Source organism: Pagrus major, chromosome 15 (genome assembly GCF_040436345.1).
Source record: "Pagrus major chromosome 15, Pma_NU_1.0".
NCBI classification, from domain to species: domain Eukaryota; kingdom Metazoa; phylum Chordata; class Actinopteri; order Spariformes; family Sparidae; genus Pagrus; species Pagrus major.
Window position 1 is genome coordinate 24,675,851 of NC_133229.1, and position 21,696 is coordinate 24,697,546.

Genomic DNA, 21,696 nt, shown 5'->3' on the forward strand with positions numbered 1-21,696 from the left:
CGCCAGAACAAAGTAACGGTCTGAAACGTGAAGAGGATATTGATCCTGAGTCTGGTGAAGGTATTTCTAACATCGTCAAAGACTCTTCAAACCACACTGATAGAAAATAAAAGAATAGACCATTAACAATGAAAAATATGTTTTTAAATAAATGTTTCAGCTTTCCAATGGTGGTCTACTTTATTTTTTAAAGGCAGGAGCATGTAGGATTTGGTGACACTAAACTACCCTGAGCCCTCTACATAGTGAGACCTTTTGATTCATTGTCGTTTCATTCTTTAATTTAAGTGGAAACAGTGAACGCTTGAAAGCAGCTGATAAAAATGAGCCTCTCTGTATCATAATACTGATATAAAAACTGTGTATTACATCATATTATAATGAGTGTAATGAACTTTGGCTGAAGTGGAAACGAAAGGTCTTGAGTCAGGACGTCTCCTGCCTGCACCTGTGACGGGGAGGTTTGTTTGCACAAGACACCAAACTCCAATGTAAAAATCTAGCAATTTACAATTCAGACTGTTATGAGGAAAATGTGAAGAAACTAATATAAGAAATAGGTTTTTAAAAAATCTGCACTAACAGCTCCTTAATTCGGCACATGTGCAACACTTATTTAGGTAAAAATGCCTGTTGTCCTTGTGTGTTACACCATGATGGGCAGGAGTAAGTGTGTACCTGTACAATGAAGCGCCTTTTCATCACTGCACTGTATAGTGTGCAGGATTTGTCTGTTGCTGTTTGTAAAATCAGAAAAACATCAGAAGATCAAACTTTAAATCTTTCTGTTGGATGATGTTGGATGAACTAGGCCTCCGAGCTGCAGGAGTTCATTTGTTTAAAAGATACAACTTGTTTAATGATTCAGATACAAAGTTTTTACCGGTCTGTATTTTATTTATTTAACACATCTCGTATTTTTGCAACAATTCCATTTGAGTGAAGAAGCAGAAGGTTTTTTTTACAGTTATAAAGGAAACACTGGTATCTAGGACTTCAACATTTCAACACTGTCCTTTAATGGATGTATCTGGAGAATTATGTCACCAAATGAAAAAATGTTATTCTTCTTGAGAAAAAAAAAACATCCTTATTATACACATATTTTCATCTTTTCCAGGCGGCACTTCTGTCCTCTATCAGTCCAATCAATAATCCGTCTTGTGGTTCCGGTCCAGTCATCAGTCCACTCCCACACTACCAGATGGAGCGCTTGACACCAGCCCAGACCGAGCGTTTGATTCCCTGTGCGGCTCGTACTTCGTCCCAGTGCAGACGGGTATTGGGGATGTCGTCCTCGGGCTCCCCGTCGGGTCGCGCCCCGTCTTTCGGACTTGCCACCACCACAGGCAGCGGGCCTGTCTGCGTCTGAAACTCCACAACGTGGAGCTGCTTCTTCTCTGCCAGCTTCTGGTGGGTTTCCTGCAGGGGGGAAGAAAAGAGGTTACTGAGGCTCTGAACTCAACAGGACAAGTTTCTTCTAGTTTTCCAAAATGCTTCAGATCGAGAGACCGATGCTTTCCCAGCAGCAGGTAAAACACATTTCTGAACAATCTCCCATTAAAGATCCCTCCTACTTTGTCAGCATGCCCTCACCTGATTGGCTAACGCAGTGAAGAAGGCCTTGGTGATGTTGAGGAGATTGACAGATCCTTGTACTTTGCAGTACATGTCCTGTATGCCGATCAGCTTGCACAAAGTGATGACCGCCCGGTGGCAGTGCAGACCATAACCTGCAGACACACACAGAGAGAATCAAGCACAATATGAACACATTTATTATCATGGTTGAGCTCTAAAAGTGTCGGTATTTGACGTCCTGACAATGACACTCAAAAAACAATCTTTTTCAGAGTTGCTTTAAAGGTTTACCTACATAGTGTTGCTTTAATTGTCCACCTTAATGCACACTCACCTTTCTGTTTCTGTCTTATATACCATCACAATCAGTGCATTCACAGGAGGGATCTAATACCAAAAAATGCCCAAAAAGGGGAGCCAGATATACCTGGGCGATTCCAACAAGTAAAGTCTACGTATTAGAAACAGTTTCCAGGAAGCTTAAATCGAAGCCGTTATCACGTCGACTAAATACTAAACGAACAGAGACGTACCTTGGTTTTGTTTCTTCATACGAAGCGTTGTCTTCTTGAACTTAGACTCAATGTCGTGAAAAACTGTTGAAGAGGCAAAAACAAACAAAAAAACTCAATTACTCACTGGATAGAAAGAAAAGAGAGAGCAAACATCCAAACTACTAAATAAAAACCAAACAAAATTATTCTAAAAACTCTCATTATATTCATGTGTCTTGTGCAATCTCCAAGTGAAGGCACTTGTGTTATGTTATGCATCTTTTCTGCTGTTCTCCCTCCGGTCTTGTGTTTCTCCACCTGCCCACCAGATGTCCTTTCACATGCCAGCTTCTCCTGCTCACTGCAGCAGCTGTGGCTCATAAGTTATTCAGACACAATCCCTCAGCGGGAGCCGTGTGCTGCTGAATCACGCCCGATGAAACTGTACAACTTCGTAGCTCGAGGCTAAAATCTTGTTGTGTCAAATCTCTCTTGAATCACCTCTGGCTGCCGTCCCTGCATCCTCTAGGCATCCAGCTGAAATGTAACACTCTTAATGAATGAGGTTTTTAACTTGGTGCTGCAACAACAGCAAAGGAAGGAGTTATGGATGGGAGGACAGATATGAAGCGGTGATAGAAAGAACATTTTGTGCTTGGAGGACACACCCTGCTGTGTGAAGATGCAAAACTAAATGTCACACACATACACCACAGAGGGAGCTGAACATTTGCTGTGGCTGCAGGAGGTCCGCGCTCATTTGGAAGTGCGTGTCTTTTGTGTGACTCACAGATCCAAACAGCGACAAAGTCAAAGCAGACAGAAATGATGGTGAGTGTTTTCACATGTTTCAAACACCAACTCTGAGCACTGGACTAAGATACGAATTCAAAGACGAAGACTGGAAGAATCTTGTGTACTTCTATTATTCCAAATTTTTTCCAACAATATTAAAACCCAGTGAAATCCAAAGTTTACTGAAGGTAACAGTGCATTACACTTGGCAGATTACTTTACTGTACATTGGCTGTAAGATACGTAATGACATGCGATGACGTGATGTGTATCCGTGTGTTTGCATTCAGGTCAAACACTGAACTCACTTCCCCACATCTCCGGTTCGTTCTCTTTTTTTCTTCTCTTTCTACTCTTTAACGTTAAGTTTATGAAGTAAAGAAGCTCCAGTCGGCAGTCAACATTACATTCCTGGTATTTACTCCTCCAGAAGGTCTGGCTCTGCACCCGACTCTTCCCTCCTGAGCTGGCCGGCTCTGATCAGCTGAACAGCGACTCTGCCCGACGCTCCTGACATAAATCGGCACAAAACTTTTATTTTGCTTTAATAACGAGACCACTAGTGGCAGATATTACATCGTTTGTGTGAAAGCTAAATCGACAGGTCAAAATGCTTTGTTTGCTTGTTCTTCAGTCCTGAAGGTCAAAAGTGGAAACTGCCCAAACTGAACCAATCAGCTCGCTGCCACATTCAATTTGGCTTCGTATCGTACTGAAAACCACCGGAGCAACATGAATGTTCACAAAGTGACCCTGGTCCTCAGGAAGTGGGAATACTGGTGTCAGCGCCAAGAACTGGAAGGTAAGTGGAGCTCGGACATCTGCCAGATCTGAGCAATTGTCCAATTCACAAGCCTGCGGCCTCCTGAACAATTTCTCTGAAGAAACAACGTTGATCATCTGGCGGGAGAGAAATCCCAGATCTGGACTGCCACCAAAAACCTGAGTGATTACGCACCTGCAGGCAAACTGGCCACTGGACTTCAACTATCTCAGATATCTTACTGACTGTCAAACAAACAGATGGGTTGAAAAAATCGTTTGCTGGCTTCGGTGAGGGAGTGGAGCAGCAAAGGTGGACGAAGGAATGATGACAACAATGATTTATGAGCTATGTGACAAAGAAGTAAACAAACAACCAATCACACTACAGTCCAGACAGGTTGCAGATGGTCGCACGGCGAGAGCCGGCATGCGGGAGGATTTCACTATTTTTCTCTATGAATTAAATATGACCAAGTTTGAGCTCACACACACACACATACAGACACTTCTGATCTGGTCTCAGGCCAGAACAGGAAGCTAACTTTCTCCTCCGGTGGGCGCGGTGAAGGCTGATGACTCACACTCATTAATCTTCCTGGCTTTGCTCTCCAACAGCAGCAGCAGCAGCAGCAGCAGCCAAATGGCGCCACACAATACGAAAGTACGACTGGTGCTTCTTGACTCTGATACCTTTCTTCAAAAATCCATTTTCAACATTGTGAGTTCAAGATGAGTACAAACAGGTGATATGAGGAGACAGTGCAGGACAAAAAGGGGAGAAGAGAGAGGGACGGGGGAGGAAGAGCATGAGGAGATGGAGAGAAAGGCGGGAGGGGGGAGGTGGAAGTAATAGAGTTGTAAAGTGGGAGATGCTATTTTTGGCGCACCTGCTTCTGGAAGTTACGTCCCATTCATTTTCTCATTTTATGTGACTCAGAGTTGGAGCGCTTCTACAGCTCGGACCAGCATGAAACTTGTCCGGTTGAATCATCAGAACTGTAAGAAAATATCTGGTTCTTTGTCGCAATAACATCATTATTATAGATGGTTTTGGCCGCGTCAATCGTGTGGTGAAAATCCGATATCGTGACAGCCCAGTCTGCAGTAGAGCAGCAACAATTACTCGATTAGTTGTCAACAATTACATTAATCAGCAACTAATTTTAGAACCAATTAATCTGTTTTTGTAATATTTTAAGAAAAAAAATGTCAAAATAGCAGCTTCATAGATGTGTACATCATCCGGTTTCTTTCCTCTTCTATGATAGTAAATCATCTTTGGGTTTGGGGCAAAAACAAACATTTGAGAACGTCATCTTGGGCTTTTGGAAACATCAATCGAATTAATTTCACAGTTTTCTGACATTTTGTCGTCCAAACAACTATTCAATTAAGAAAACAATAATCAACAATGAAAATAATTGTTAGTTTGTAGCTTAAATAACTTCACCTCTGGGTCAATTTGGGGTGAATTCAGGAGCTCCAGTACCGTGACAAAGAAGACTGGCTGTAGTATTTAGAGTCGTCAACTACAGCTGGCAATCATAACGCTAACGCACAGATCATCTAAACTCAGTAATGTTGAGGATGTTCTTGTTAAAAAACAAAAACTAAAGCATCAGCTGCTCTTCAAACAAGAAAAGGAAGGATGTGAAGGAGCAGTCGGAGGAGGAGAGGCTGTCCTAGAAGGAAAAGTAAAAGACGGAGATGCGGTGATGAAAAACACAAATATAAATCACTTACTGGTGTGGTTGTCGTATCGTTCTATATAGTACAAGTAGTGGATGGCTCTGTTCTTGGCCTGCGGATAACAGTAACAAGACAGAAACACAAACAGGAAGTTATCTTTTTTTTAATTAAATCAACATCAGTATTCATAGTATTCAAAAACTGGTTAGTTTTTACTTTTCTTTAATTGCAGAAACTCAAAGAAAACAAATATCAGTTAATTAATCAACACAGAAGTTTAATCGTGTTGGCGTTTGTGTTGAAGTTCACTAGAAATGCTGCAAAAGCGGAAAAAGCTCACCTTCCTCAGAGCTGTGTTTCTGTCTGCTGCTTTACCCAACGCGAAGCCTGCAGGAGGGAGAGGAGTCGGATTTAAAACATCTCAGAGAGTGAAGAGGCGAACGCTGAGCTCCACGTCACAGAGAGAAGACACAGTTCACGGTGTCATTTGTATGAGATGTTTTCAATTAAAATCAAAATGTGAATGTCGTGTTAGTGATTATAAAACTACATGAACTCTTTGATGTGATGCCTTTTGAAATAAAGCTACTTTAACAGACTGTAATAAGAGGTTGAGGCGGATTTCTACAGAGTTTCGTCAGCAGTTACTTCTGAAGAGCTTGAAAACTGTCAAACTGTTTCCTGAACCTCTCCAAATCTACAGAGGCTGGGGAGGTTTCTCAGTTACTTTTCCAACTTTCGTTCCTGTAGTCATGATCTATGTTCAGTTTTCAACGGGTCGAACCTGCGACTCCGTTGCCGTTTCCCACGGCGACCAGGCAGCTGATGGACCTCTTCCTGCCCTCCTTGGCCGTCATGTTGAACACACTCTTCACCTACAAAAACAACAACAAACACGACCGTTATTTAGATTGATGATGCCCCGGAGAGATCTGGGTGTGAGAGCAGCAGGACAGAATTAAATACAGATAAATTAAACACTTAAAATAAAAATAGTTAGAGAGTGTATAACATAGAAATATGAGAACAAGATAGAAAGAACTACACAGAGCAAATAAACTCAAACTAAAGTAATCTCGGTTTTAGGTGTACTAATTTTAAAGTTATTGAACAGACAAAACTACAACAGTTTGTTTAGGTTTTTAAATGTGAATGTATGTCTGTGTGTTGTCACTGTGGACCACAATCCCGATCCAGATTTAAATGACTTTCATCGATCTGTAAACAAAGTAAACAATCATCTATCTCCATCACACACACGCAGCCTCGTCCTCCCTCGTGCAACCACACAAGCTGATCAACTATCTGCAGTAAGACTTTTAAAACACCAGGGGGCAGCAGAGACACACCACGGACAGAGAGAGCGAGAGATGGAGGGAAGGTAAAGGAAGAAAACAGCAAAAGAGAAGAAGGGTGGAGGGTGAGGGAAGAGAGGGAAGAGAAAAGGAAAGGAAAAGAGGATTTGTTGCCTCTAAAGACATGGGATGATTTAGATTAGGAAGTAATGAAGAGGACGACAAAGACACAAACGTCTCGATTATAGATTAACAAAACTTTACGAACACACACTCACACAGGAAGCGACAGTGTGCAGAGCTGCCGAACGTCACTATGATAAATAAAACTAGCCAGTTATACTGATGAGCTAATTAAAGTGAGCTCATTAGGATAATTACAGCACTGATTAGAAGATATTTTAAGCCGTACCTTTCTTCAGTTAATGTCTTATAAATAAACCCTCTGATTTTATAGTAGCTTCAACCCTCAAGACTAACGTAACTACTTTTAACTACGATTAATTATGTTACAACAATCTTCTTCTTTTTCAAGTTGTTACGGCTAACGTGATAGCAAACGATTGCCGGTTTGCACGTTCAGCAGGTAGGAAGTAACTAGAGCTGTGACGGTATGGGGGTCACAGTCGCTACACAATATGAGGAATGATGCACATAATCAACAAGAACCAAATTCACGGATCAAATAACCGAACCTAGATACTAAACATCAAAAAAGTTTGCTAGCTTCTGGGTTTAATTCATGGTTATTCAGCCCACTCCTGAGTGCTGAATAACCATGACCCGTGTGTTCCCACTTGGACCACTGACTTAGTTTGTTTTAGCTAACTTCCTGTCCTTTTCGCAGTAAGCGATCCCCTCCCTCCTCTCTACATCACCACATGAACTCGCAGCGGTAATCACCAGATGTGCAGATAACAGTACGGGACCACCTCTTTATGGAGTTCTCTGTCCTGATTGGATATATTGGGATGGGATACTGCATGAGCGCAGGCAGGAGAGTTACTGAAAACACACACTATAACAGTGACTAGTATTGGAATATGAAGCTATTTAACACTTTGTTAAATAAAGAAAATATCACAGCGACTATGTTTTGCAAATCTAAAGCCTCCATGAACCAAAAATGTAGGAAATAAAGAGTCATAATTGACTTTTTCTGCACTTTGAGGTGTCCTGTCAACAGTTTTACAGACGTCTGTTATATAAAGGTGCTCGATTGGGAAAACTGAGTAGCCACTAGGCAAAATTGGAAGAAAGACGGAGCGGCCCTGAGTTGTGTGCGAGTCAACTGAAACGCCTGAGCTTGGACGAATCACCTGCTTTCCTTAAAATCAGTTGTTGGGGAACAATTTGGCTTCCCAGTAAACTTCATCAGCAACGAATCAACAGTGAATTGTGGATAAGACAAGGTTGTGTTGGAATTGCTCCCCTGTCGTTGGGAAACAAATTGAACAGGTTAACGCCTCCTAGTGACGAAAAGAAACCTCTGAGCTCTCTTGACTCCCTCACTTCTGTGTACTCAAGTTAGATGCTGTTGTTCTTAACACGCAGTAAACAATCCTGTTATATTTATCATGCACCTTGTTGTTTTTTTGATTGTCTTGAAAAACTTCCCTATAAACCCCAAAACCGTGGCTTCCAACTTGACCTCAAACACCACAATAAAAAAAGTGATATCTCTTCTCTTGTAAACAAAAAAGGATCCAGGAGTGTTCCTGTGTCTCTTCGTATCTATTGCTTGGTGTTTTTTTTCTCAGGGCGAGCTTGTGCAGGGACCACCAGCACGGTTCACCTTGACGCTTTCATTCCCCGCCAGAGAGCGTAAGTGACAGAACAAGCGTTGAGTTTCGGCTGAGGGGGAACTTCAAAGTCAAGATGCGCCTTCAGCTTCGCTCGTTATGTAACGCGCATTTCAGTGGAGGATTTATAATTTGACTGCGGGGCCACAGCAGAAGGATTGAGGTCAGAGAGGCAGCAGACAACAAAACACAACAAAAAAAAAAACACACACAACCCTGCAGAACACACACACACACACACAAGAGGTACTAATGGTGCCACAAGCCTCCAAATACTTGACACGTTTTTTCTTTTACCTTTCTCTACCTTAAATATACATGCATACAGAAGAGTTGTTGTAGCGTAAATGCCAAATTTAAATGTGAAGGAGGGCATCGACATAGTCTTTCTCGCGGCAATGCTTAGTTGAGGATAAGGCAACTACTCAAAGATCCAGACCAGATTGGATCTCAACACTGTTTCTTCAAATCAAAATTCAACTTGTTATGAATTCTCACGTTTCGATGCGACTTGTAGCTTCTTACAGCCAAACTCTATTGGAAATATGTGTAAATAACTCCAGTGATGTTTGGCTCTTGGCTCCACATTTTAGGTGAGGATGCAGCAGTTTTTTTGGCGCGGCGCTCGCAGCGGAGCAGATGGGCCGAGTTTCATCCTCCGCCGGATGAGCGACAGCACGGCGGTGGGAGGATGCTTCTAGCTCGCTCTCACTTCTGTTTCATCTCTGATTTTCTCAATCTGCTGCCGTGCGTCTCTCTCCCCTGTATCCGTCTGTACGCTGCAGTGCAGGGGAGGAGTTCTCACCACATGGAAGCAGAAGGCGCTGCGAGTGCACAAACCTCTCCCGACGCTAAACACGCCTCTGACTTGAGATGACATCTCGACTCTTTACACCGTTCATGACGCTGAATAGCGCGAAGAGTTTATTTAATCCTGCACAACTGAAAATACGTCTTCCATACGGTGCTGGACAGGATAAATCCTTGTAGTACTACATATTAATATCTGACTACATACAAAAAATACTTAAAGGTGCACTACGTAGTTTTGAGGAAGACATTTTAAGCAGAAGAGAAACATCTTTATGACCAAACAAACTAAATAAACAAACTCTCTTCATCTTTCATGACTTTGTTTATATTTGGCGGACCCTGCCACCTTTCTAGCGTCAAACAGTGTTCTGGGGACTTTATTTCCTCTGAGAACAGCTTGTTTATTCAGTTATAGGAAAATAAATATTTCTGAGTTTGTATTATTACCTCATTAATATTGTAAACATTAAAATTCTGAGTTTTAATTTCTTCTCCATAACTATGTAGTGCCCCTTTAATGTCCATCTCCATGCGATATGATGATATAACATCGGTCTGTGTTTCCTTAGCTTGTGTAGTAAGCAGGACCCTGTATTCTGGAGTTACTCTCATCCACCCTGACCTTCCTGTTTGATTACCAACTTTTAAAAACTGACGAATTACTGTGAAGCAAACTTCGAATGTGTTCAAATGATCACTGTCTTGGCCAAATTGGCAGATCCTGACCAGAAAAGTGCCTATTCGGTGTGTGATATTGTGCCTCTGCTCCTTTTTCCCCCCAATGGCATATTTTGTGTGTAATACTTTTTCTTGATTTACAAAAGGGTTATCTTTATTACAGCCAAGGCAGTGAAGCTCAACTAAAGAGAAAATAAGACTTTAAATGCCATTAATGGTAGTTGCCAGTTTGAGGGGAAAAAAAGTAGAAATGTCTGAGATCTACAGTATGCGCCCAGCAGACTGCACTGCCCTACGATTAGCTGGCTACTACTACCTACGTTTCATCAACAGCCACCTTAGTCGTAGTTTACAGTTGTTGTTTCCACTTTCTGAATGTGTTACAAGCTTTAATACACAGTTGCAGCTCCTTCAGGATCAAGTAACAGAAGCTTTGTGGCTACATTTAATACAAGGACTTCTCACTGCCCTTACCTTCTCTGTCATCACTCATTTTTACCATCAATTAAGCCGATCTCACGGCACAGCTGGTAACTGCTCAACACGTTATGAACCGCAATCAAATTTCATAATTGTTTCATTGTCTGACTACAGACAGCAGAAAGAAAATATGACCTCAAATCACAGAGATGCCAATTCAAACAGGACTTTTATTATCACATTACCTCTGTGTTGGTGAGGTATGGTCAGTAATATGCAGAGGAACTTTTACTTTATCTCCACAATTATTACAAAATTACTAGAGGTTTCCAGGTAAAACTAGTCCCATGTGAACAGGGCTCATGTCACATGCTTCAATTTGTTGAGTCTGTTGCACTTACAAAAAAATATAGATCACTGTCAAAATAAAAGTCTGTTCAGAAGTTTATGAGAAATCCTGCTGACTTACAAATTGCAGAAAAAAAAACAAACGAAAACATAATAAACTCCAGTAAAAATCAACATTGTTTCATTAAAATCTGTTAGATTTGGCTGTAAAATAGTCACAATAATGTTTTTGAGGACCTGACACACATTTATCTCTGCACTGCTGTCATCATGTATGATTCATATTGAGAGGAAAAATAAATGATTGTGCCGATGTGTGCTGCTTCAAAAGGAAGCTTCTTAGGACCACTGAGCAGGAAAATAATCATCATGTTGGCTCATGCAAATGACTCAAACATGCGTAGGTTATTGTGAGTAAACAAGAGAAAATAAGACAAAATTAAACTATTGTCATTCAGCTTTTTTTAATCTCTGTGAGAACAGTTAAATGAGTTAAAATCTTACATATTATTGAAACTGCTGCGTTTGTCTGCAATTAAGAAACAATGAAGTGTAAATTCAGGTTATTTGAGAAACCGCCTCCTGTTTTAATTCCAACAGCTCAAAATTGCCTTCATTAAAAAACATCTAACTAAACTAAAATGCATATTATTTGCATGCAATTTAGCACCACGCTCTGTGCAATCTTCATCTACATCTTCATCTTTTAAAATGTGCTTTTCACTTTGGATATTAAGTTTCGTACGTGCCTCGCTGAGCTGCCTGTTAAAAAAAACGCAACATTTAATCCAATAGAAAGTCTCGCAAAGTTGCTCTCATCCATCCTGCTGTCTGTTTACTTCCAGCAAAACTTTCAAGGTTGTTGACTTCAGGGAGAGAGAGAGAGAGAAAAGGATAACAACCCCTGTTCTGACACTGACAACGCTCCATCTCTGTTAATGAAATCACTGAGTCCTGTCCAAGTGGCTGCTGTACCTGGAGAGAGGCCATGAACATCACTTTTCCCTCTGTCGCTCTAACTCTCCTCTCGCTCTCGTCTTTACCGTTACCTCCGTCGTCCCTCGCTCTCTAAAGCTCCGACAGATTACAGTTCCCTCTAAGACTGTGCACATTCAGCTAAATGGTTATTATGCTGGATTAAATTATGCACGATGGTGCACGCTCTACTTTTGATGTTTCTCTGTGTTTCACCCTATCATGTCCTCACACGCTTCAACTTAAACCTCCATAAATCATCGCTCTTTCACAGTTCAGGAGCAGCACAATGAGATGAAAGACAACGTTCATATACCCAGAACAGACCACATTAACTTTTGGTATGGACCCGGAGAAAAACACGGATCCAGGAAATGTTTCCTGACATTCATTAAGAATGCAATATAGGGCGTTTTTCAACATCTTTGCAGGCATCGTTGTCAGGCATGTTTTTGGTGGCTGGTACCTATGACTGAGTACAAAAGGTCACTGTTGGGCCTTTGAGCAGAGGTATGCACTCTACTGAATGCCATTGTAGTGTGAAGTTCTGTGGTTAAACAAACTGTGTGGTGAAGACAATAACCCTCTTTATTTTCTTTTCCGTCCTCTCTCTCACCTTCCGACTTTCTTAACTCCCTCTCACAACTTTTCTCCTCCTCTCTTCCTCCTCTCCTCCCGCTGGACGTGTTCACTAACGGTATGCCGACGTCACCGTCCTTGGGAGACGAGCCTTTTATTCCAGTAAGCCTTTTTCATTTCATTAGGCCTGAATTTATAGTGGTGCACACACACACACACAACCAGATACACACACGGAGGATGTATTTATAGAGGGAGATGGCACCATAAAAGCGTCCGTCAGTTTCCAGGGGGAAGCCTAATGTCTGTGACACCACTCTTAATTATGCAGGAGGGAGGGCTGGGGAAGACTATTAATGTGACACACGCAGACACACAATGTAGATACTGTGTGACAGAGAGTCTATGTACAGAATGTGTATTTAACTAAATGCGTGCATGTGTGTCCCTGTACAAGTAAATGTGTATACAGTGTGTGTGTGTGTGTGTGTGTGTGTGTGTGTGTGTGTGTGTGTGTGTGTGTGTGTGTGTGTGTGTGTGTGTGTGTGTGTGTGTGCGCGCGCGCGACCTTGTTGCATTACCCCCATTAGTTTAGTCGGGTCCATTAGTGCTAATTGAATTAAGGTAAAATATAGTACGACAGACAGAGAATCTAAATGAACTGAGTCCGTCCATACAGCTTATCTTTTCTCTCACACACACACACACACACACACACACACACACACACACACACACACACACACACACACACACACACACAAGCTTTGTATTTCATCTTATTCAGTTCGTGCTGATGAAAACTCGTACCTGCTTTGTATCAAACACAAATGCAAATGTGACTTTTTAGAAATTACACTATTTGGCCTCAGGAAGCACAAAAAAAAAAAAAATTCAGGTCAACTGAACATTTTAATAAGCATAATATCTCCACACGCTGCAGCGGCAGAAGGACATAAAGTTTAATGCTCAACTGCAGCTATCCATGCTCAGCAGTTTTGCCTCCAACACCACCCGTGTGTACACGCCACACTGGATCTTCCACCATTCTGAGTTTCCTGAAAACAGTTTCAGCCTCTGAGGCTTTCTGCATCATTATTCTGTACAGTCGGATTTAGTTAGAGCGCTGTCGCTGTCACTGCAGGGCACAGAGACGTTTCTGCTGCCTCCATGTGGACAAACATGTCAGCTGTTACAGGTTTTAAAAATATTTTATTTAAACCATCCAAAGACTGTTCTCTCAGTAATTAATGTGACAGTTTTATGAGTTTAATTCTACTCAATATTCAATGGCTGGTTTGTTGTTGTTGTTGTTTTGTTTTTAACCTTTGAAGGCAGCTGAATTTGCGACATCACGTGATCATGTGATCTCAAGACTAGGGGTCGATTGATGTGACTTTTTCAGGGCCGATTCTGATTATTAGAAAATCAAGGAGAGTGAAAACCGATATTTGGAGCCGATATTCATTTGCAGTTAAAACGAAACTCTTTGTGTCAAAATAATAAAACAACCGGTGATGAAATAAACCAAAGTACTGCTCTTAAGTACAATTTTCAGTTACTTTACTTGAGTAATTTGATTGTCTGCTACTTTATTCTTCCTCTACACTACATGTATTTGATCAATTTAGTCACGAGTTACAGATTCATTTTATTTTATTGTTTATAGGCTGTTAATTGTGACGTGTAACCAATCAGGTATTGTTGTGGGCGGGACATTGTGTGAGAGGACGCTGCATCAGAGCCAAAGTAGCACATTGTTAAATTGGTTTATGTATCTGCGATGTGACAGAAAAATCATCTATACCAATAATCAGAATAATGCTGAATATTGGCCCCGATAATCAGTCGACCACTACTCAAGAGTTCATATTGCCAGGCTTCAAGCTACGTGTAACAGATCAATACTGCGTTATCGATTCTTCGCTACTCACAAGCTACTCTACGTATAGCAAAGAGCAGCACTGATGTTATTTTTTCCTTCTTCCCCCGACTGATGTCAGTAAGAGCTTTATTTACCAACTAGCTCCACTGATGGCAGCGCTCTCCTACTGTTGATCTAATTGGTGGAAGTTAGCCTGCGATAGACAGTGATTGACAGATGGTTTGTCGAACCACCTCGAGTACTTTCTGAAAGTGTCTTCCCTTTTCCAAACAGTTTGTGGGGGCGACTTCCCAGATGGTTCTGTGTAAGAAACCGTCTGAAGTGTCGAGTTAGTTTTCTTTATATTTTCAGCAGTTTTTAATGTTGCTGACTGATAATTTGTGTAATTATTAGAAAAACATCCAATTAAAACACTGACATTGTTACTTGCAGTTTTTACAAGGTCAGAATGAAGCTTTTAAAAAGTTAAACGGTGTTGACTCACATTTACAAAAACAGCTGCTGATAATTAAAACTCCCATGTTTATGTTTGTGGTTTGTTTCAGCAGAAAAGAGAGACGCTCACCTCAATGACACGGGAATCAAAGTCTTCGTAGGTTTCTGTGGAGAGAGGGAAACAAAGACAGCTTTTACATACAAACACATTTGGGCACACACACACACACTCAGACACTTTAAACAGATTAAACCAGGCTCCTGCTAGCGTATCAAATACCCAGAAGCCCCTGCTGCAGTGTAACGAGTTGACACTTCTCATTGTCAGTGACCTCTGAAGGATGTGACTCTCCCAACAGCAGCCTGTTCACTTCTTACCAATTAACAACAAACAAAGGAGCGCTGACTCAGAGGCACCGAGGAGAAAACATGCATGCACACACACGGACACACACACAAGTATGCGCACACACACACACACACACACACACCTCAGCTGGGACATTAGAGCTCACCATCTGTAAGAAGCTAAACCTGATCAGAGAGAAACAACCTAGTTACAGCTCTCTGAACATCACATTCACCAGGTCCGCTGTGTATTCGTGTGCGAGTGAGAGCGGCAGACAGCGTGTGTGTTAACGAAGAGTGTTCGTACGTGTTGGAGAGAGCGCAAATGTATTTCACGGTGTCAGAGCTTGTTAGCACGGCGACGAGAGAGAGAGAGAGAGGGGTAATATCAAGAGGAAATAAGAGAAACAAAGCAGATGAGTATGTGAAAGAATCAGCCAGAAGAAGCAGGAGAAAGCACCTCGTCCACCATCAGGAAGTAGTTTGAGGTAAATGTGCTGAACTCGATTCAGACAAAGTTAAAATGAGTAATAATAAGGCTGGGAACAGGAGGCGAGCAGCTCCGTCAGTGAATCAGGTGGATTCTAACCAGCTGTGGGTTTGTAATGAAGAGTTGATTAGGCTGCAGAGGCGCCTTTATTGGCTCCAGAGACTTTTAACAAAAAAAACATTACATTCAACCCAAAGTCCTGATATAAACCCTCCTGTGAACTTTACAGCCTCTACTCAAACCTAGAAGATTTGATTGTTGTAGGTCTTTAATGTCCCCAAAGGACAATTTGCTCTTTAGTTGACAGTCAATTACAAAACAAAAAGGGTCAAAAGCACAAACACAAGGCAGAAATATCAACATGTAACAGCAGGAAATGTCCAACTAATATTACCAATTTTTTTTAGGTATAAGGTCATTTGGTGAAGAAATTATTGGACAAATTGACATTTTACTCAACGATGTCTCCAGATGAAAAGTCAGGTGACTGTACAGTAAAACATGGTAGAAATGAGAACGGTCATTTAGGTTTCCTTGTCGAAGAACGTGTGGGAGGAAAGAGATGAATAAAGACGGAGATGTGTAATGGAGGAGAGAAAAAAAATGGGTCGAGAGATGGCAGGAGAAAGAAGGAGTGAGGAGCGTGAGATGGAAAAAGTGAGAGTTCTGGGTATAAAGACGGGAAGTGTGACAGAAAAGAAGAAAAGCCACACAGCAAAAGGAGAGAGATGTCTTTCTAAATTAGGACATTGTCTCACTTGACACTTTGGTCACATTCTCATCTTCATCAGTCCTAAAGGGCCGCCGAACTGCCTCGTCACTCCTCTTACATTCGTCCTCTTTTACTTCATCCGTCTCTTCTTTTTCCATCTCTTCAGTCGTCTACTTAAATGTTTCTGCACTGTGTGAGTGTTTACCTCCGTTGGGTCCAGGGTCAGGGGAGCCCAGGCTGATGCCCCCCCACGAGTTTCCCGTCCATCCTCTTTCCCTCTTCACCTTCATCTTCTTCCTCCTCTCCCACTCATCCCTCTGATTAACTGCAAGAAGAAAATGATAGGTGCTATTAGTCATTTTTCAAATTAACTGTGTCGTTATTTGTGAACAAATGGAGAAAAAACTAGCAGCTTCTATCTCACACCAGCAGCGCGTCTGTTTCTAAAAATCAAAAGCTCCCTGTGGAGATTTTGACCTCTCGTAGGACGGCTATGGAGCTGTTTTTTCTCAGAGTGGGACCTCATTTTGTCAGTGCACATTCCTGCCAATGGTTTCACACTATTCCACTGATCCACTAGTGGTGGTATCATCCCAAGATATGCAGCAATGTGCCAGCACAGGCAGAGAAGAAGAAGAAGAAGGCTGTAAGCTAGTTAATATGGATGTAAACAATGCTGGATATAAAAAAAAAACAGCTTTGCAAATGTTTCATGAGGAAGGAAATGCACTTGACATGTTTGTTAAACCTCAATAAACACAATGAGTTCTGGCAAGATCAGACGCTTTAAGACCTCTGTCCTAGCTCTGTTGCTTCCTAAATGACCCATTTCCAGTAAAACAATTGCTGTTTGGCTTTAAAATAAAGAATCAAAAACTTTTCCATCAGGCTTTCAGTCTTTCAACCCTTTACTATGACTAAAAACTCTGAAAAACAGAGGCCTCCTCTTGTTTTATAAAACAATTCAGAGCTGCAACAATTAATGAATTAATCCCTAACTATTTTGATGACTGTTTGATCGTTTTGGATATATTTTTTTAAAGAAAAGAAAAGAAAAATTCTCAGATTCCAGCTTCTTAAATCTGAATATTTTCTGGTTTCTTTCCTCCTCTATGACAGTAAACTGAATAGCTTTGGCTTGTGGGCAAAACAAGACATTCGAGGACATCTTCTTGGGCTCTGGTAAACACTGATCAACATTTTTTTCAACATTTCTTGCATTTTATATAACAAACAACTCATCTATTAATCAAGAAAATAATCAACACATTCATCATCAGTGAGAATAATCATCAGTTGCAGCAACAAGTGAATGTGTCCCTAAACTCAGACAGATTTGTAGAGTTAAGGCAGCAGTGAGTGCAGCGGTATGTGATTTATCATTTTTGTGTGTCTGCATGTCCACAAACTGAAACAGGTTTGTGTGTATTTAGTGCGATCTGTCTTCGTACCGAGTTCAGCTTGCACCTCCTGCTGCTCGCTCTCGCTTCTTTGGCTCACGGTCCGCACAGTCCCGTCCTTTACCACCGGAGTGTTCAGGCCAGGCCACAGAAAACCGGCGCGACCTGCGAGTTAAAACAAAAAGCAAGAGAAAAAACAATCAGGGAAAAGGAGCATCATGTGATTTAATTTAAATTACATTATTTGAGACTTCTCCACCACCACAGACAGACGAGCAGGGATCGTGAAGGAGTGATAATTTAAAGACATTTAGTTAAAGTGAAAGCAGAGGAGAGAAGAGACAGACTGACACGACTGTGACACGGAGACTGAATGAAGACTGATAGTTCCTCTTAAAGTGAAAACAGGAGAAAGAAGACATGCGGAATGAATAAAGGCTGATTCCTCCCCACAGTAGAGTGCTGCAATAAATTAGTAACATCAACTAATGAATATTCTAGCGTGTCGTGTCCATCAGCAAAGCAGTGCACAACATAACAGGAAAGAAAGAGACATTTTAAAACTTCTGAACATAATAAATCATAGAAACAATCCAATTAATATTTGGAAGGTATGACTCAGACATCAAACCCAGGAAAGTCAAGACAATAATCTGCAGAGACTAAAAGAAAGACAGACCTTCTCCGATCCTCTGTCCTCGGTTCAGATCTCTCCTCAGTTTGCGTTTGGCTCTCTTTCCTCGGCCCTTTTTGGCTCCGGCACCCGACTCAGCCAACACACCTTTCCACAACTCCTCAGCCGTCACTGTAAATAAAAAACACACGCACAGCTTTAAAGATCTGTCAGATTTGTATCTTTTCTCCATTTTATCTGTGTAAGACAAGAAAAAGAAAGGATTGTGAGACATCTGGCCACTACCCAAACTTTGCTGAACACACAATGTCAGTCAAATTAAATAAGATACAAGGACTCAGCAAATAACTCTGTCGCTGATCTCTAAATTCAAACAATAGACCCAAAAACGATGAGAAAGAACAAAGTGTTTAAGTGTATCTTGAGTACGGCTTTTACAATTAAATGTTTTTTTTAAAAGATTTTACGTCAGTTAATCACTGCCACTGCCATTTCATTACAATAATTTCTTGGTCTAACATTATAATACTTTTTTATTTTTATTTTTGTGTTTTGATTGTAAGTCGAAAGACCCTTCAAGATGTCACCTTGTTCTCTAGGATATTGTGATTGGCATCTTCCATTGTTGTATGACAGTTAAACGACCCCCTCATTAGCTGACTACTTGTTGAAATCATTTTTAGTTGCAACCCTCAATTACTTTAATCAAATGCATCCAATGCCATAAGACTGGATCTACTATGTAAATTACCATTTAAATTCTCCGAGTCTCAGCTAACGCCACTTTCTTTCTTCCCTGACTGAAAAGTCGCAATCCTGCCGACAGAGCCGCTGTAGAACTTGACGGGGCGTTCTCAGTTCAACGTCAATCCATTTTCTCAGCCACACTTTCACAGCAGGTAGTTTAGCTCGCATACTAATCGAAAACAATCAAAAATTCAAGACTATGAATGTGATTTCTTAGAAATGATGCAGCCGAATTTAAGTGCCAGCTGTTCTGAGGATGTATGGACTCTGCAGGCTGTAAAGGCCGAGAATAAAGATGTCAAACAGCTGACATATGGGATCGCCAAGGGACTGCAATTAAAATACAATAAAGTCTTAATGTGTGCAAAGACTCGGCCCCTAAAGTAGATATACAGTACGGCCGGTCCAGTTTAGGATCTGCAGTATATGCACAGATGAAGACCCATCCAAAAAAAATGGGTTAATACAACCGAAACCCTCCTGAGAGTACATATTTAAAAGACTCTTCATGTAGAAATATGAGCCCGGATACAGAGTTGATGGAACGTGGCGGGTTTCAAAGAGTGTTTGACAGTGTGTGTGTTTGTATTCCTGACATGCTGACAGACACAAAATACGCAATTGTCTGAGAAACGCTCAGGCGGTGACTGTAAATGAAAAAGACAGGATTAAAAAAAGAGGAACTAGTGAGCCGGTGAGCGAGTGAGAAGGAGACACTCGGGAAGCAAGAGAGTGTTTAAAAGCTAAATATATGCCCATTTCAAAGACTCACATCACAACAACATACCTGAATGTGCTGATAAGATACACTACAGGACCAACACAATGAGGACACCCTGACATTACACCCAGATGTGATTGTTGTAGTTGGGGGGTTGTAGGAAATGATTTAGATAATCATGCTGATGCACATGAGCAGTAGAAGTGTACAGGCCGTCTCCACCTCAATCCAGTTGGTTTGAAATGGCTAAATCCAAGGAAAAGAAAAGGTAACAGCTGCTGGTTTAGGTTTGTATCTTTAGCGACCAGCTTAGCGTGTAGGTTCGTAACTCGAAGGTGGTTGTCATCGTTATTTTACTTAGCAACAAGGATTTCAAAAACAGTAACAAACACATCGTGGAAAGAGGAGGGGAATGCCGGTTGAAATAGGCACCCAATAAACAGGCTCATACCTACAATCTACATGCTGCTGTAGTTGCCAAGAAGTCACAGCATAGATTTCTCATTGTGCATTTGTAAAATCGTGGGTCACTTTGGGCTGAAGCTGACAAACTAGGATGTTATGGCTCTGAAGTGGGGACGAGTGATCTTTATATACTTACACTTGTTGAAGAAGCTGCCGTGTCTTGCCTGCTGCCATGCTGTTGCAGGGAACAGGGGGAGTGCAGGGTTTCTTTGGAGGGATGCAGGTGAGGCTCGACTCGCCAACTGGGACACCTGAACTGCTCCGCTTATCGTACGGAGCGGTGCCACACCTGAAAGAGAGAGACATCCACCAAAGGAAGGAGGCGTAGAATCACTTAAAACGTCAACTTAACAGTAAACATCCTGATAAATGTCACATCAAGCATCATGCTGATATTAGTTAAGCATCAGCGTAAAGTAGAGTAAAACTGTATGGACAGTAAAGCCTGATGACATTTGAGAAATCACTGTGATAAAGTGTGGTTGTGAGGTTTGCCGAATTAAAGCTTGCACTCCACGATTGCGTAGCTCGTCTTCCGTTATGTTCTCAGAGGCGTCTACGTTTCCAAATAAACATGGGAACATTAAATTGAAACATTTTTGAATAGAGTTTGGTGGTGGATACCCAAATCATTTCAAGGCTACTTGGGGATCACTTCTGTTTACCATAAATAAAACTAGAGTGTTAATCATCAGTACTAACATCTCCATACTTCAGACTATTATAAGTATTAGTTACAATGACGATTACAGCGCAGTGACACCGGGGAGGAGCATCCAGCATGTAAAACAGACACGGTGCGAGGCAGCGAGTACAATTAATTTCAATCTAAACGTCTGAAATGTGACGACCTACTGTTATTATCCACTGCATGATGTGCTTATACACCATAAACTATAACATGTAAAACACTGACTGCACTGAAAACACAGTTATTTCCCAGGCGTCCCCGGTTAACGACAGCTCTGCAGCAGCGACAGGCGTCTCCCGGGTCCGTAAACACAACTGACCACAAACAAAACAGTCACACGTAAACATAAACACAGTAAACATACAGCGACATATATAAATAACTGTGTTAAAGAAGCTTTGGAGGATAAGAAAGAGACATAATTCACCTCCGAGTGTGATGCGGAGGGCACAGCACACCCGAAAGGACGCCGCCATATTGGGATTCTGAGGGGTCCTTCAGAGGACAACATGGCGTCTTGAATATGCCTGTTTAAAAAAATAGGAAAACGTAAATTGCGGTACGAGGGTTTGATTTGTGTTGTTGCTGCTGTTGTTGTTTGTTTAAAAAAAAAAAAAAACATTTATTTACATTTCCATGTTGCGGATTATTATTCATTTATTCAATTCTATTTATTTTTTGTAATTGGTCCAGCTCATTCTTGAATGGTTTTGTCTCATTACTATCGTACTGATGACTTTGATAATAAATAATAATAAACTTGAATAAAAAAAAAGGGTTTTAGTTAGCAAGAAAGTAAAAAAAGTGTTCATCGACACATTAAAAAAAAAGGAAAAATATTATTATTTTTTTATTTAACCTTGAAATACCACACGTATCACAATTACAAGGTTAATAGTAAAAACAATGTATTATAGCTAAAAGTTCATATAAG

General features: G+C 41.1%; 1 protein-coding gene across 1 annotated transcript; it reads right to left on the reverse strand.

The window, feature by feature from the left end:
* Positions 1–876: 876 nt before the first annotated feature.
* On the reverse strand, positions 877–21,262 carry mrps5 (mitochondrial ribosomal protein S5). The gene is made up of 12 exons (XM_073481498.1): positions 21,190–21,262; positions 20,208–20,360; positions 18,184–18,309; positions 17,556–17,669; positions 16,310–16,429; positions 14,685–14,719; positions 6,109–6,199; positions 5,665–5,711; positions 5,379–5,436; positions 2,115–2,177; positions 1,597–1,733; positions 877–1,422 (listed from the first exon to the last, which is right to left on the reverse strand). The coding sequence occupies exons 1-12, from the start codon at positions 21,236–21,238 to the stop codon at positions 1,198–1,200; spliced, it is 1,218 nt and encodes a 405-aa protein (XP_073337599.1). The 5' UTR covers positions 21,239–21,262; the 3' UTR covers positions 877–1,197.
* Positions 21,263–21,696: the final 434 nt, after the last annotated feature.